At 32.1% G+C, this 13747-nt stretch overlaps 1 protein-coding gene across 2 annotated transcripts in view; it reads right to left on the reverse strand.

Annotated features, from left to right (window-relative positions):
* NCAM2 (neural cell adhesion molecule 2) overlaps window positions 1–13747 on the reverse strand; it is a 416076-nt gene that overhangs the window by 32344 nt on the left and 369985 nt on the right. For both annotated transcript variants that reach the window (XM_084801510.1, XM_084801511.1), the window contains exon 15: window positions 4805–4985. In XM_084801510.1, coding sequence (XP_084657636.1) covers window positions 4805–4985 — 181 coding nt within the window. The remainder of the gene's footprint in view (window positions 1–4804; window positions 4986–13747) is intronic.

Raw genomic sequence — 13747 nt, forward strand, 5'->3', positions numbered from 1 at the left:
AATAATATTTTAACAGAATATTACTCCAATAACATAGTGCAAGAAAAATCAAGTATGCCTTCAATTCAAAGAAGCATCAAGAAATAAAGGAAGAGTTAATAAAAATGCTTTGCTCAAATGCCTGATGCAGTAAACATGTTAGAAGGTAAAACAAATTGTGTACTATTTTAGAAAGCATATTGATATCTTATAATTCTCTATAACCTATTCTGTTCAATTCAGAAATACAGTGATATAATTATTGGTTCAAATTATAACACTAATATATAGTCATAATCATTTTATCTGCATCTAATTCTACCTGTAGCATTTCAGTACTTTTGTAAGAATAAATCTGAAATATCAATTAATTTGATATTATTGTAAAATGAAATTGGTACTCTGAAATCTCAAAGGCTATAATTCATTTTATATGTTCCATATCTTCATAAACAAAGTGGTTTATCTTTCCATATAAGCTAATATTTTATCAAAATAAAATATAATTTGGCAACTATATTTAATATCAGGATCATAACCCTAGAAGAAATACAATCTCTACCAATCTCTATGTTCTATATAGATAGACTAAATCTTGAAAGGAATATATTATATATGAACATAATATAAACAGATTATTATATAATAACAACTTAGTCAAATAATTAATATTTGCATTGGGGTAAAGTCTATTGTTCAGAAGTATTATAAATGCATATGAGTAATGATTTTTATGACTAAAATACTTATATATCTACTTATATATTCTATATTCTATAGTATTCAAATTTTTCTCAAAATGAACTTTAAAGTTTATATCTTCACTGTCTTAAGTGACTTAGTTTTAACAGTTTCTTACATAACACTTCAGAAAAAATTGTGAATTTATCCTTTATTGAAACTGGAGAAAAAAAATCATATGAGTGGTGATTAAAATCTATAAACATCATTTTTAAATACTATTGAAAGTATGATTTAAGTCTTTTGAATATTATATATTTTAATGCTTCCAAATTCATTATTATAACAACTTTCAAAATTACCTCAAAATACTAACTAAAAAATTCTTAGCCTACAAAAAATGCCTCTCATGTGGCTCTACAGGCTTTGCCATTCACTGGATTCAATTAGTAAATTTAAAAAATATGCTTTTTCAAACATTTGTATTATATCACCTAGATACATTGACTTTGTATCTATTCCCAGTAGAGAGAGAATGAAGTCATCTTCTATGTTATAAAACAGTTGGGCAAACATTCTTGTTTTGTATCTACCCTATGCAAAGGCTGTTTTCATATCAGATACAAAACAGTCCAGACTTTTCTACCTTGAATGTCCTTCTCATAATTTTCACTTCCTCTTCCCACATTGACAGGCAAGTCTCCTATAACCATTAACAAAGAGGGGAAATAAGCCTTGCAGTTTTGTATGACCTGTTTTAACTAACTCCTAAATAGTTGCTCTCTGAAGCAGCAATGACACTTTGTGTTTTTGGTTGTTTTCTCGCAGCATCTCACACATTGTTAGTGTACTTAGGTCATAATGCCTTACTACAGCATTCAAGACATTTCTCTTATGTTCTCCAGTAATTCTGTGAGGCCTTAATTTTAGGGGAGTTGATGGGTGAAAGTACATGTGTTCTTCTTGGTACTTGGTTCTTGGATCTTGGATTCTTTCTTCAATAATCAAGATGGACTCCTTAAACACCTTTTCTGTGCCTGTTGTACTTCTAAAGTTGAGAAAACCTCAAGGAATATTACAAACAAAACTCTTCATGGAATTTAGATATTATTTTTGAATAGGTTCATCCCTACCAAACCACAAAATCTATTCACTTGTTAATTCTCACAGACTCATAAATTTCCAATCCAATGTTTATCTCATTTCCAACATACATACCTAATTAATAATTTAACATCATATGCTTCATAAATATTAAACTATATGGCTATCATTTTATAAGCAAAATTATACAACAAATTCATCCATTTTTAAAGATGGCTGTGACCATATGGTGGGGTAGGAGGTCCCCTTCTGTCACAGACCTGAAGGAGGGGAATAGGGTGAAAGAGGGAGGGAGGAACAGGAGCAGACCAGTGAGGGGATAACAGTTGAGACACAATCTGAATAAATTAATTAAATAAAAATTTAAAAATTAAAAAAAAAAGAGCCAGGAAAAAGAAAAAGAAAAAGAGGCTTCCAAAAACCTTAATAGTCATCGGGCCTATCGAGGCCAATCTTGTAGAAAGGTCTTGTGAGTTTCCTCCTACAATGTGACTGAAGTTGATGCTTTCTCTTCCTTCTTTGTGTCACCTTTACTCACAAGTTCATCTTGTCATGTCACTTGTACTTAGTCATTTGACCAGAAAGAATATAATGTATACATGTTATATACTCATATTTTTCTAGTTATTTTTAAGACCTATGATAATTATATGTTTTTATTAGCCATTAAGGCATAGCCTATTTTCTCCTTTTTTAAAAAAATATTATTATTCTCTTTTTTTTCTGGTGGTTAAGGAAACATGCACTTGCATCAAAATCTTCTCCCATATATCTTACATACTTAGAAGTTAATCACTTGAAGTATCATTTGAAAATTTCTCCTATGGAAAATATTTCATTATCCTATTTCATATTCATAATTTGTGATTCAATGCTAAGTAGGTTGATGGCAGCATGTTCCAGCGGCACCCTCATCCTTGCATTTACTCACTGCTGGGCTGGTCAGAGTCTGATGCCTGCACTATTCTGTTAAGTGTTTGTGATCACATAATGGGTCCATTATTTGCACAGGTGAAAATAGTGGTAGTCATGTAAGGACTTGTCAAAAATACAATTTCAATACAAATTTAATAATGGAGAAAAGAGTGTATTCTAATACTACAGAGACTGAAATAAAATAAAAATTTTCTCTCCATTTCCATCTCTATTTTGTCTATGAGCTGTCAAATTAGTTTCAAAACTAGTTTTGACAGGTAACCCAAGTAGCTATGCAGTATAGTATGATAACTTGGTGCATTATATACTACAGTATGATAAGACTATCATTTCCTTTTTAAATATTTAACACTATCTGTTCTTTGTTCTTGAGAAAATCCAAACTCCTTTCATCTAGTTTTTGTAAAAAAAAAAAAAACTAAATTGCATGAATCGTCATCTCTATACATTGAAGTTGAAAAACAACAGAAATTTACATAAAATGTCTTTGTCCATATTAAAATTCAGATTTATTATTTTATATAAATCTTCATTTTTGTTTATAAAGCATTGATAAAATTTTGGAACCTATACAGAATGGCTGACTAAAATCAATCATAATTTCATTTGCTTATAATAACAAACATGAGAACCCTGGAGGTTGGGCATGCTTTGGAGTCCGAGGTCAGTTTCACTGATTCAGTTAGAGATTCTATATAGTTCATGTTTAGGAGACATGCAATGAATGTAATTACCAGAGGAATATAATTGTATAATAGGTTATGCATGTATCAAATTCACAAGGACAAGTAAATTGATAAATGATATTATATCCAACCTCGTCTATGTAGGAAAATCAGTCATTTCCCAAGGGCAAGGTTTAAACATATACACATCAAGTTCACTTGAGAGGAATCAATTTTCACTTCCTAAAGTCGTGTCTGTAAAACGAGTACTTCTTCCTTACTCAAATCCTAAGAATATGAGATATCACTGAGCACTTTTCAAATTTCCTAAAATAATAGAAGATATTCATAATATTTATGCAGGACCCAAATTTCTTATAGGGTTTGAACATTTTGCTAATAAATATTAGCAACCCTCAGTTACAAGTTAAGTTACTCTTAAACCTTATAATATGTATAATGTAGTTTAATCAAAGATTAATTATATAAAACTTCATCTTTAAAAGACTGCATATTAAAAACCATGTCACATTGATGCCACCTTGAAACTATAAGATAAACTACCCTGGACCCACTCCAAAGCACCAGCCAGGCATTAACAATATAACCAGAGTGAATTTTTGTATTTTTTTTAGTTGAAAAATACTATTCCTAATAGTGATATAAGTCATATTTTTATGAATATTTTGTTGTCATTATATGGGCCATAAAGTATATTTAAAATATAACATGTATTCATAACTAAAAAATAACACTAATACTTGAAGAATAAATGTAATCTACAACTAACAGAATTGATTATCATTTTGAACTGGCATATGCCCTGGCTTTATTGTCTTCATAGAATATATCTGAGAGTTTTAATAACAAGAAAATTTTATTAGCATAATATTGTGCAATGAAAAAAGGATTATACCTGCCACAGAGAGCAATGATTGGATTGTATTAATTTTTTTTAAAGTTCTCTGTTATATTTTAACTCCCTTGTAACTCCAGCTCTAGTTCTTAATGAAATTGCATTTTTAGATTGTTTGTACCTCATTGGTTTTCCTTCAAAATCAACCTCCTTGGTCAAGCATGGGTGAGTTTATCTTCAGCTGTGAACAAACTAAGCTTCCAGGCCATTGGCAAAGAAGTTGTCTCTGAAAATGTTTCTTTTAATCCCATCAAAGTTTTTTAAGGTGTATTTTCATTTGCCCTTCTCAATTTTAATCCTTTCCCTCTGTCCATCATCCCCAATTCAATGCTAGTGATATATATATATATATATCAACGCATTTTTTCAAAAAATAATTCCACGATAAGATTTGTGAAACCTCACTATGATACGCAATAACAATCATGATTAGACCCTAAAAATGACATTTCAGTTCACCTAGTTTAATTTTCATTATAGGTAAAATATACCAGAAGGGTCCAAAAGATGATACAGTGCTTACCTTTAATAATGTTGGGCTTTGGTGGCATGCTGAACTCATACACAGTGGGCTCAGAATACCCCAGTCTGTTGGCCGCTGTAATTTGTACTTCGTAGCCCATTGTCCACTGCAGATGCTCCAAAATAATGTGGTCTTTGTTTCCCTGCACCTTCTTCTCCAGCCACTGGTCTTCCTTGTCTTTCTGTGGAAGTAAAAGAAGGAGCTTTATGTAAATATTTCTATAAAGGATTGCATTTTAATTTTTTGAATATGTGAACAGTTTTAGTATCTCAATTTTCTAAAAATAGATATGTGAAATTACAAACGCAATGAATTCAGCGTCATATCTAATATTGGTCTACATGAACACTAATGTAACAGTCAAGGACTGATGCTCTTGCAAATTAAATGGGGTAGTATAATTCAACCTATTTATTTTTCCACTTCTTGTTTTTCATAAACAAACTTGATTTACAGTCATTTTTGGATTCCTAATAGAAAAGATGGATCATTGAATAATTACCAAAGACAATTATTAACATTTGTTGATGTACAGAAACTATCTATAAAGTAAGTAGTGGGAAGTACTTATAGATGTATACTATCCATAGTGTTTTTCATGACATAATAAAATAACACGCAGGGTATATATAGAAAACAATGTTCAATGATGTTATCTGATGCTATCTTATTCCACAAACACTGAAATACCAGAAAAATAATTTCTGCTCTTTTTCTACTCTCTATTCTCTTCCCTCTGCTGCCTTTCTCTCTTCTCCTTTCTTCCCACTTAGTCTCTATGTACGTACAGCCTCAGCCTTACAGTGATACTGCCTACGTTGCCTGAGTTTTATAATTTCACGTATTTGTCTTACAATGTCCAGCATAAGTTCATCAGGTCTGTCTTTTATTTGCAATTTGTTATCTATATATTATTTTATTCATTCTGTAAGAATGACTGTGTACATACCTGTGCATATGTATGCTCATGCTTATGCAAGATAAATCTAGAAGAAGGCATTAGACCCTATTATAACGGCAGTTGCAGGAGGCTGTGAGCCTCAGGATGGGTTGGTCGCTAAACCCAGGTCCTTTGCAAAGACTGTTAATATGACCACTAAGTATTTGCTAGCCACTATCAGGTTTTTAACCTATTTTTATTTATATTTGTTTTGTATCAAAACAGGGGAAGCATAAAGCTGTCAATATTTTCAATCACTTGTATCGGTGGCATAAGCGTAATAATAATAGTTTATGAAACTCTGATCAGATTCTACACATGGTTTTTATTTTATCTGTGAGTGAAATCATATATGGAAAGCTAAGGTTATATCAACTGTTATCTAGATTATTCCAGGGAAAAGTTATTCTTCAAACAGCTCCTTCTTTCATGTATGCCTCCAAAACTGTCCAAAAATATAAACTATGGGATCTTGAGACTTTTGTGTAAAGTTTCTAAACTTTAAACATGCTATTTCTGAAAATCAAATTTGATATACTAGTGCCTTTTGAATTAGCATTAATTTAACTCTTAGTTGCCTTAACTCTTAATGTAGTAAATTAAACCCTTATGTCATTTTACTGTGACAGGGTAAAGCACCGAGAAGACTGATATTTCTCCAACATAAATCAATTTCATTTTCCATTCAACTTAAGACTAGGAGGAATTTAATCCCTTAATTGCCACACCTAGGGAATAGAAAAAAATTAAAGTAGGTGTTACCAAATACTCCCCCTAGGCATGAGGATCTCAATCATGCATTTATAGACGGCCTAATTTATAGAACAAATGTACCCAGGGAATAATTTAAGATAACTAGTGGCAAAGTGTCCCCCTAGGTAGCTTAATGAGATGATTTGCTGAGTAGGACCATTATTAATGTGCCAATTAAATGGTGAAGAAAGGTTATTTTAAAATTAGTCATGATGATTGAGTAAAGCTTTTATCAAATATTTTTGTTAGGAAATAAGAAGACCATGTGACAGTGGAGATAGTGACGGCCATATGAATGTCAGCATTTCAAGGATTGCTGCCTAAGGTCTACATAAAGGATATGTTTTCAGCTCATAAATGATATTCTTGATGCTCTAATTCTTGACAAAATTTGACTCATTACCTTTCTTACAACTTCGTAGAAACAATAGTCAGCAAAATATTGCATAAAGAGTAATTATGAAATAATAGTCAAAAGAAAATGTAAGGTTATGGTATCCAAATATATTTTGGTTTGTCTAATTCTTAAGGTGGATGTATATTACTAGGAAGCAATTCTCCTTCTCTAGGCTTTCTTGATCACATGATCCATTTATTCACTCTTTTAAGAACTTATAGAGGTAATCAGAATTCATGACTTCTACTTAGAATTTATAAATACTTGCCATCTGTTCTGATAGTTTCCTCTTGCAGGATTATTTGTAAATGAATAACTTGAGTTAACAGTTTGGTTCATAGTTACATTAGTTTATTTAAGCAAAAGAGTTATTATATATCATTATTAAAATGAATAAAACCTATCTTCTTCTTTGATAGCAAAAAGGATAAGAAAATAAATTGCCCAAACAGTTCTTACTCTTTAGTATTCATAGCTATTTACCATTTAAAATATTTCAATATATTCTTAAATTGATGCCTTTAAATGTATTTTAATATACATGCTAATATATTTTGAGAGTAATATATTTTAATATATCCTATTAATAGGAAATATTCAATTTTCTGTATTTATCAACATAAGACTCTATAATAAAGCATGCTTTATATTCCATTTAGGTATTATTATACACATCTAGATTGCAAATAATTTAAGAAGGTCAGTTAAGACTTTAAAATGTGTGCCCTAACCACTGTTGCTGGTCCCTAAAGTATGTTCCTTATGACTGATTTTAAACAACCAATTTTACTTAGTTCTTCTTAAGTTAGAAAAGATTAAAATGCCAACACTAAGAAATAGTTATGATCCCTTTGTAACTATAAATTCCAGAATTTTGAGAAAAACCCACAGATGCATGAAAAAAAAACCTATTAAATTGTATGTGCTCACATTATTTTAAAAATACATATAGAAGCCCATACATAAAATAGCATCTTGCATTTTATCATTTATTTTCTTAGAGTAATAGACTTATCTTTGTTCCTGTAATAACTTAACTTGATTTCATGGTATTATTACTAAAAATTTTAACTTCCATAAAGTGTCCATGGAGAATCTGAATCTTCTTTTTAATATTAGTCTTTTCTAAAATATTCCATTCTGTGTTCTTAATGGGTGAGTGAACAGAGCAATGTACTTTACAACAGAATAACCTAGAATAGTGTGTGCTTCCAGGTTCATGCACTACAAGTAATTATTCTCTTTAAAATATCTAGAATACAAGGTTTTGGGAGTGAGTTGGTGTTTGTCTCGCGCCACTAGGAGTCCTGTCTAGTTAGAAGGTGTCCTATTCAGTCTCCATGACTTCTGCTACTAGGAGTCTCAGGTGGAGTCACCCCCATGTCCTCCCAGAAAAGTACCCTGTCTTAGGTCTCCAGCGTGCCACAGAGCGCCCATGTTCACTGTTTCTCTTCTTTGTGTGGGTGTTCTGTCCTCCAGCCTCTAGTCTCTCTCCAGGTCTGGTCTCCACCCTCATTTCTCTCTGTGCTCCCTCTCCTACCATGTTACCTCTCTTTTCAACCACTTCTGCTGTCCATTCTATTTCCTCTTCTCAGGGAGATTTAAGCATCCTCCTGTGGGTTCTTCCTTGTTACTTATCTTCTTCGGGTGTGTGAATTGTAGTATGTTTATTCTGTACTATATGGCTAAATTCTGCTCTGTTTCCCTTTTGGTGGTTTGTTTGTTTGTTTTAATCACTCCACCCTCTCTTGGGGCTGCCTTGCTAGGTCACAGGGTTAGAGGACATGCTCAGTCCTGATGGGACTTGATGAGCAGAAGGGGGATGGGCAGGGCAATGGGAGAGGGGAGGGAGGGGCATGGAGGGGGAAGGTGGGTGCTCCTATTTTCCTGAAGAATAGGGGAGAGTGAGGGGAGAGGGGGAGGGGTGGGACAGGGAAGAGAAGAAGGAGGAGGCTATGATTTGGATGTAAATTGAATAAATAAGGAATTTCCTTAAAAATATCTACGATCTTGTCTTTACTCAGCGAAAATAAAATTAAATGCATATATGCACTTGCCCACTAGACAGCAGCTGGTAAATAAGGAATATATGTTCTCAATTATATTATTCCCATATACAGCACAGTTAAAATTTTTGCTGAACAAAGAAATCTAGTGAACATTTTAGGGATAACAAGCTGCAAACACATTCACTAATCACATAGGTTTACAAGACTGAAGGCTCAAAGAAAAATTGAAGGCCTTACTTTCAGACAACTAATATTGTACGAAGAACAAATTTTTGGATAACAGAGATCTTATAATAGGGGTAAGTGTTCATTAAATTGTCCTATAAGAAGTATACAAGTCCTCTATGGCTAAGACAGATATTAACTAATTATCACACTATCTTGCATCTTTATATGAAGAATCTTAATATTTACAAAGATCACTATATTTATTTGTATACTATTGATAATGTGGCCACTTTGTCTACATATCTTATTTATGATTTTTAGCACCATTGGTGTCTTTTATTTACACATTAAGGTATGTGATTGACTGTTATTTTCTTGGAAATGCTGTAGTCCAGATATTTGTCCTAAAACTCTCTTTATTTTTTTAACAGTTTTTTAGATTCTCTTAGATACTTTTCCCATAGTAGTGATACAATTAAAAACTCTTAGCTATATATCAAAATAGAAATAGGACCATATGGGAGGAGTAAAGAAAAAGAACACAGGGGAATGAGGATGTGACTGATCAAATACATTACATGCATTTCTGAACATGCCACAAAAGCACTAATATATACATGGCTACTATGAGCTAATGCAGTGTGAGACTGCACTAAACATAACCTCACTATGGGATTCAGGAAGCCTGAGAAACAAACAGATGGAATTGTGTTTTCAAAAAAACACAGAGGATATCCTCAGAAAACCTTACATGGATACAAATTAAGATTACCCAAGCTGTTACTGAAGTAGCAGCATAAACTCTCAGGAGTTGGCACACTCTCCTCGGGGATATTTTACTTGTCCGTTAATGTTTTCATATTTGGTATGTTTATACCTACATTTATATTTTATAGTTTGTATACTGAAGATTTTATGCTCTTGTCTTCTGTTATATGGTTCTGCACTCCATCAAGTAATCCAAATTCTCTACTTTCCATTCATCTTTCCTAGATAGTTTAGTAAATATACTTTATGTTTGGTTAATTATATATTGGAAATTATTGAAGGTTGGGCAATATTCTTCTAAAAGTGCACAGGAGCTCCATGCAATTATTTTGCCAAACTTGCAATAAGAGTCTTGACTTCAATGGTTAAAATAGTGCTCCATGGCCTGGTGACTGAGACAAGTAATATAATATTGAATTAGTGGTGAAGTGTAGTTACATGTCAGTTAACAGTCATTTTCATTATGGAGTTGAAAACAAATCTGATAGTTTGGATTTGGTGAGATGGAAACTGGAACTGAATGATGATAACAAAACAAGAATGTGATATACTGATAAATTAAACCAATTTTGTTGTTGTTTTACTTATTGGGGGAAATATATATCCTTATGTTGTTCAGGTCATCCTTTGATGTGAAAACTTCCCAACATATCCTCCAAAATATGTTGATTAGTGTTATGTGTTACTATGGCCAATTCAAAGAGATTCTTTTATTGGGGAACTTAACATAGTCATTAGGATAAAAGACAGCAACAAGAAAATTCTATTACATTAGACTGACACGATGAAGTCAGATACAGAATAAGTGAAAATAGGCAAAATTTATGATGAATGTTCATGTATTCAGTTTCTAATTGTAAAATTTTCCTTTATTCTTGGGAATTTCAAACATGTATACAAGGATAAATTATTATGCCCAAATCATTTTTCCATCCTCCAACTCCATACTTATTCCTACAAACTTCATGTCTTTTTATTTTCACTTTTGATTAAAGATATAACTAAAGACAGAAATTGATCAATCATATCTTTGCAAATTGAATGTATAGGGATGATCAAGTATTTGCCATTGCTGTATATTGATGACCATTATCTAAACTTAGTAGACAATTAAATGCTCCAATATATATTTTATGTATAAATAACTTCTTCAAGAATACTGAGTTTGAGTATATACTTAGAAAAACTAAATGAGCTTACATAAATTAATATGTAATAATCAGATAATTTCCCTTTTCATTTTTTTATTGAAAAATTTTTTCACACAATATACTCTTATCAGATTTCTCCTTACTCCAACACCTTCCAGAAAATACCTGCCTTGTGACCCACCCAATTCTATTTTCTCTTTCTCTTGGAAAACAAATAGTGAAACAAAAACTTTAAACAAATGAGAATAAAGATGAAATAAAAAGGAAAAGTACAAGAGACACATACACAAACACACCAAATCAAAGCACACAAAATTGTAATCTCAAAAATTAATATATAAGCAAAACCCAATTAATACAAAAATTACCACAGGAAGCAATATGAGAGAAAAGTTACCAAAATAACATTTTCTAATTTTATTGGGCATTTACTACTAGGAGTAGGGCTACCCTTAAAGTGGTTAATATTACCACTGAAAATCCATTGGCCAAAACTAACTTTTTTTTTGTAAATGGCTATAAATTAGAGATAACTTTGTTTTACATAAAAACACTAACATAAGCATATACAGATATCATTGAAAATCCAAATTGTGCATATAACAACTGTGTTACAATAATTGGTTCCAAATGTCAACAGGACATTTTTGCCTTCAACTATGCCTGGCGTAGTACTAGAACTCTTGTAAAAGGGAGAAATAATGTGAAGTACGTTATATTTGGAAACAAAATTCTTGAAAACCCTAATGTTATGCAAATCAAAATATAATTATCTTTTTGAAATACATATGATAATATTAAACTAATAAAAGGAATGTTGATAACATTTCAAGCATTTGTTGCTTTCACTAAATCAGACTACTGTATAAGTCATTATATTTTTGGAAATCTATAGAGAAATCTTGTTTACAGTTTAAGATATATTTGTCTTGTGTATATGGGTGGGCACTGGTGTGTCAATTTGCTCATAGAAAGGTCAGAGGAACAATTTGCAGCAATTGGTTCCTTTTTACATCATGTGTGTCCTGAGGATTTTCCTCTGGTCAGCAGGCTTGGCGTCATTCACCTTTACTCTTTGAACTGTGGTCATCAGGTTTCGCAGGCACTTTTATTCTCTAAGCCACCTTAGGGTCAGAAGGATGAAATTCTATTTGGATAAGTGAAATTTTAATTTTTGGAGGGGTTTTATTTTTAAAACGCTATTTGATAAAATGTGGACAGATTCAGCTGAGCAGTAAACAGCCACCTTTTCTATCCTGACTTTCCAAGTCTAGAATGTGAATTTAAAGCCACCTTCTAAAGAGAACAACATAGCTGAATGAGACTAAAAGCTGGGTTTTAAGAATGGAAGGATATGAAAGAAAGTAATTTCATTCCTGATAGTATTTCTTAAATGCTGCTCTAATCCTGGATTACCTAACAAATGAACATCTAATTCCATGGGAGAAAATCTTCTTACTTTAATGCCTTTTAATCATATTTCCTTTGCTGAATGTACATTTTAACAAACAAGCAGTCGGCATTGAATTTAAGAGAGCAGGCCATAGAACAAAGTGAGGCCCGATGTGCTTCCTACAGGAATATGCTGTAATGTCTCTTCTAAGATACTCTTTATGTAAGGCAGATGCAACAAAGAGCCCAGTGGGTGCTAGGCATGTTCTGTACTGTATTGTAACACCGTCTCTCAAATTCATGTTCATTGTGTTATTTCTTCTTGTATTTGTGGTTTAATGAAGAAGATTATCGTGTGCATTAACAGACTGACTTTCTAGCTATAGATAACTAACCATTACAACACTCTTAGAGCTTTTGGAATTAATACTGCATTCCCAAAGTATGTTTGATTTATTAAGACCAATAATAATAAAAGTTAAGAAAGACATAGCATGATATGATAAATGTCTGTACTTTCCACTGAAAACAGCCTACATGCAGTATTTGTGTTACTATACTACCAATTCATTACATTATATAATCAAACATAGCTTTAACTTCAACTGAAACTTTCACAGAAAACTACGATAACCATATTATTCTTACATTGCATTTTTGTGTTCAGTCTGGTAATTTATTGATTTCCTTCCTCAGAGGCCACCAATACCTATTAGTGTTTTATGGCAAAAAGGTTTCTGAGTAAAATTATAGGTCGAAAAAGGACATGTAGGGTCTAGTCTAGGATAATTAATGATGCAGCTCCAGTCTATGTTCTTTAGACAGAGGGATTCTCTTGTTTGCATAATTCCCAAATGAGAAAATGAGGATTTCCAAGAAGCCTGCCCAAATTGCATTGTACTGTCAGATTAATCGACCCATAGTCCAAGGAGACCTTCAGAGCTCACTGTTGTATTGAATCCTTATGACAGAGCATATACAAAGCACGTTGCTGCTCCATATTGGCATCTTGAAGCCTAGAGCAGAGAGAGGTCATTCGTAAAAACAGATACAAGTAAAGAACACTAAAGGGACTTGCTCAGCTGGTTGTATTCATTTGTTTGTGTGTCTGTGTGTGTCTATAAAACAGTAATAATTTAAAAAATAAGATCCCATAAGTTTGAAAAGGGATGTGGAAGAACATGGAATTTTTGGAGTCAGGAGAAAGAGAAGAGATAATATTACTATATATTCAGTTAAAAAGAGAGTTGACATGTAAAGGGAGCATTAGAACTGAATGGGAAAACCAAAATAGTATATAAAATTGATTAATGATTTATTCCAATCAAAATCAATTTTATATCCTTAATGTATTAAAATGTAATG

Source organism: Acomys minous (genome assembly GCF_964271855.1).
Source record: "Acomys minous genome assembly, chromosome: 11".
Classification (NCBI taxonomy): Eukaryota; Metazoa; Chordata; class Mammalia; order Rodentia; family Muridae; genus Acomys; species Acomys minous.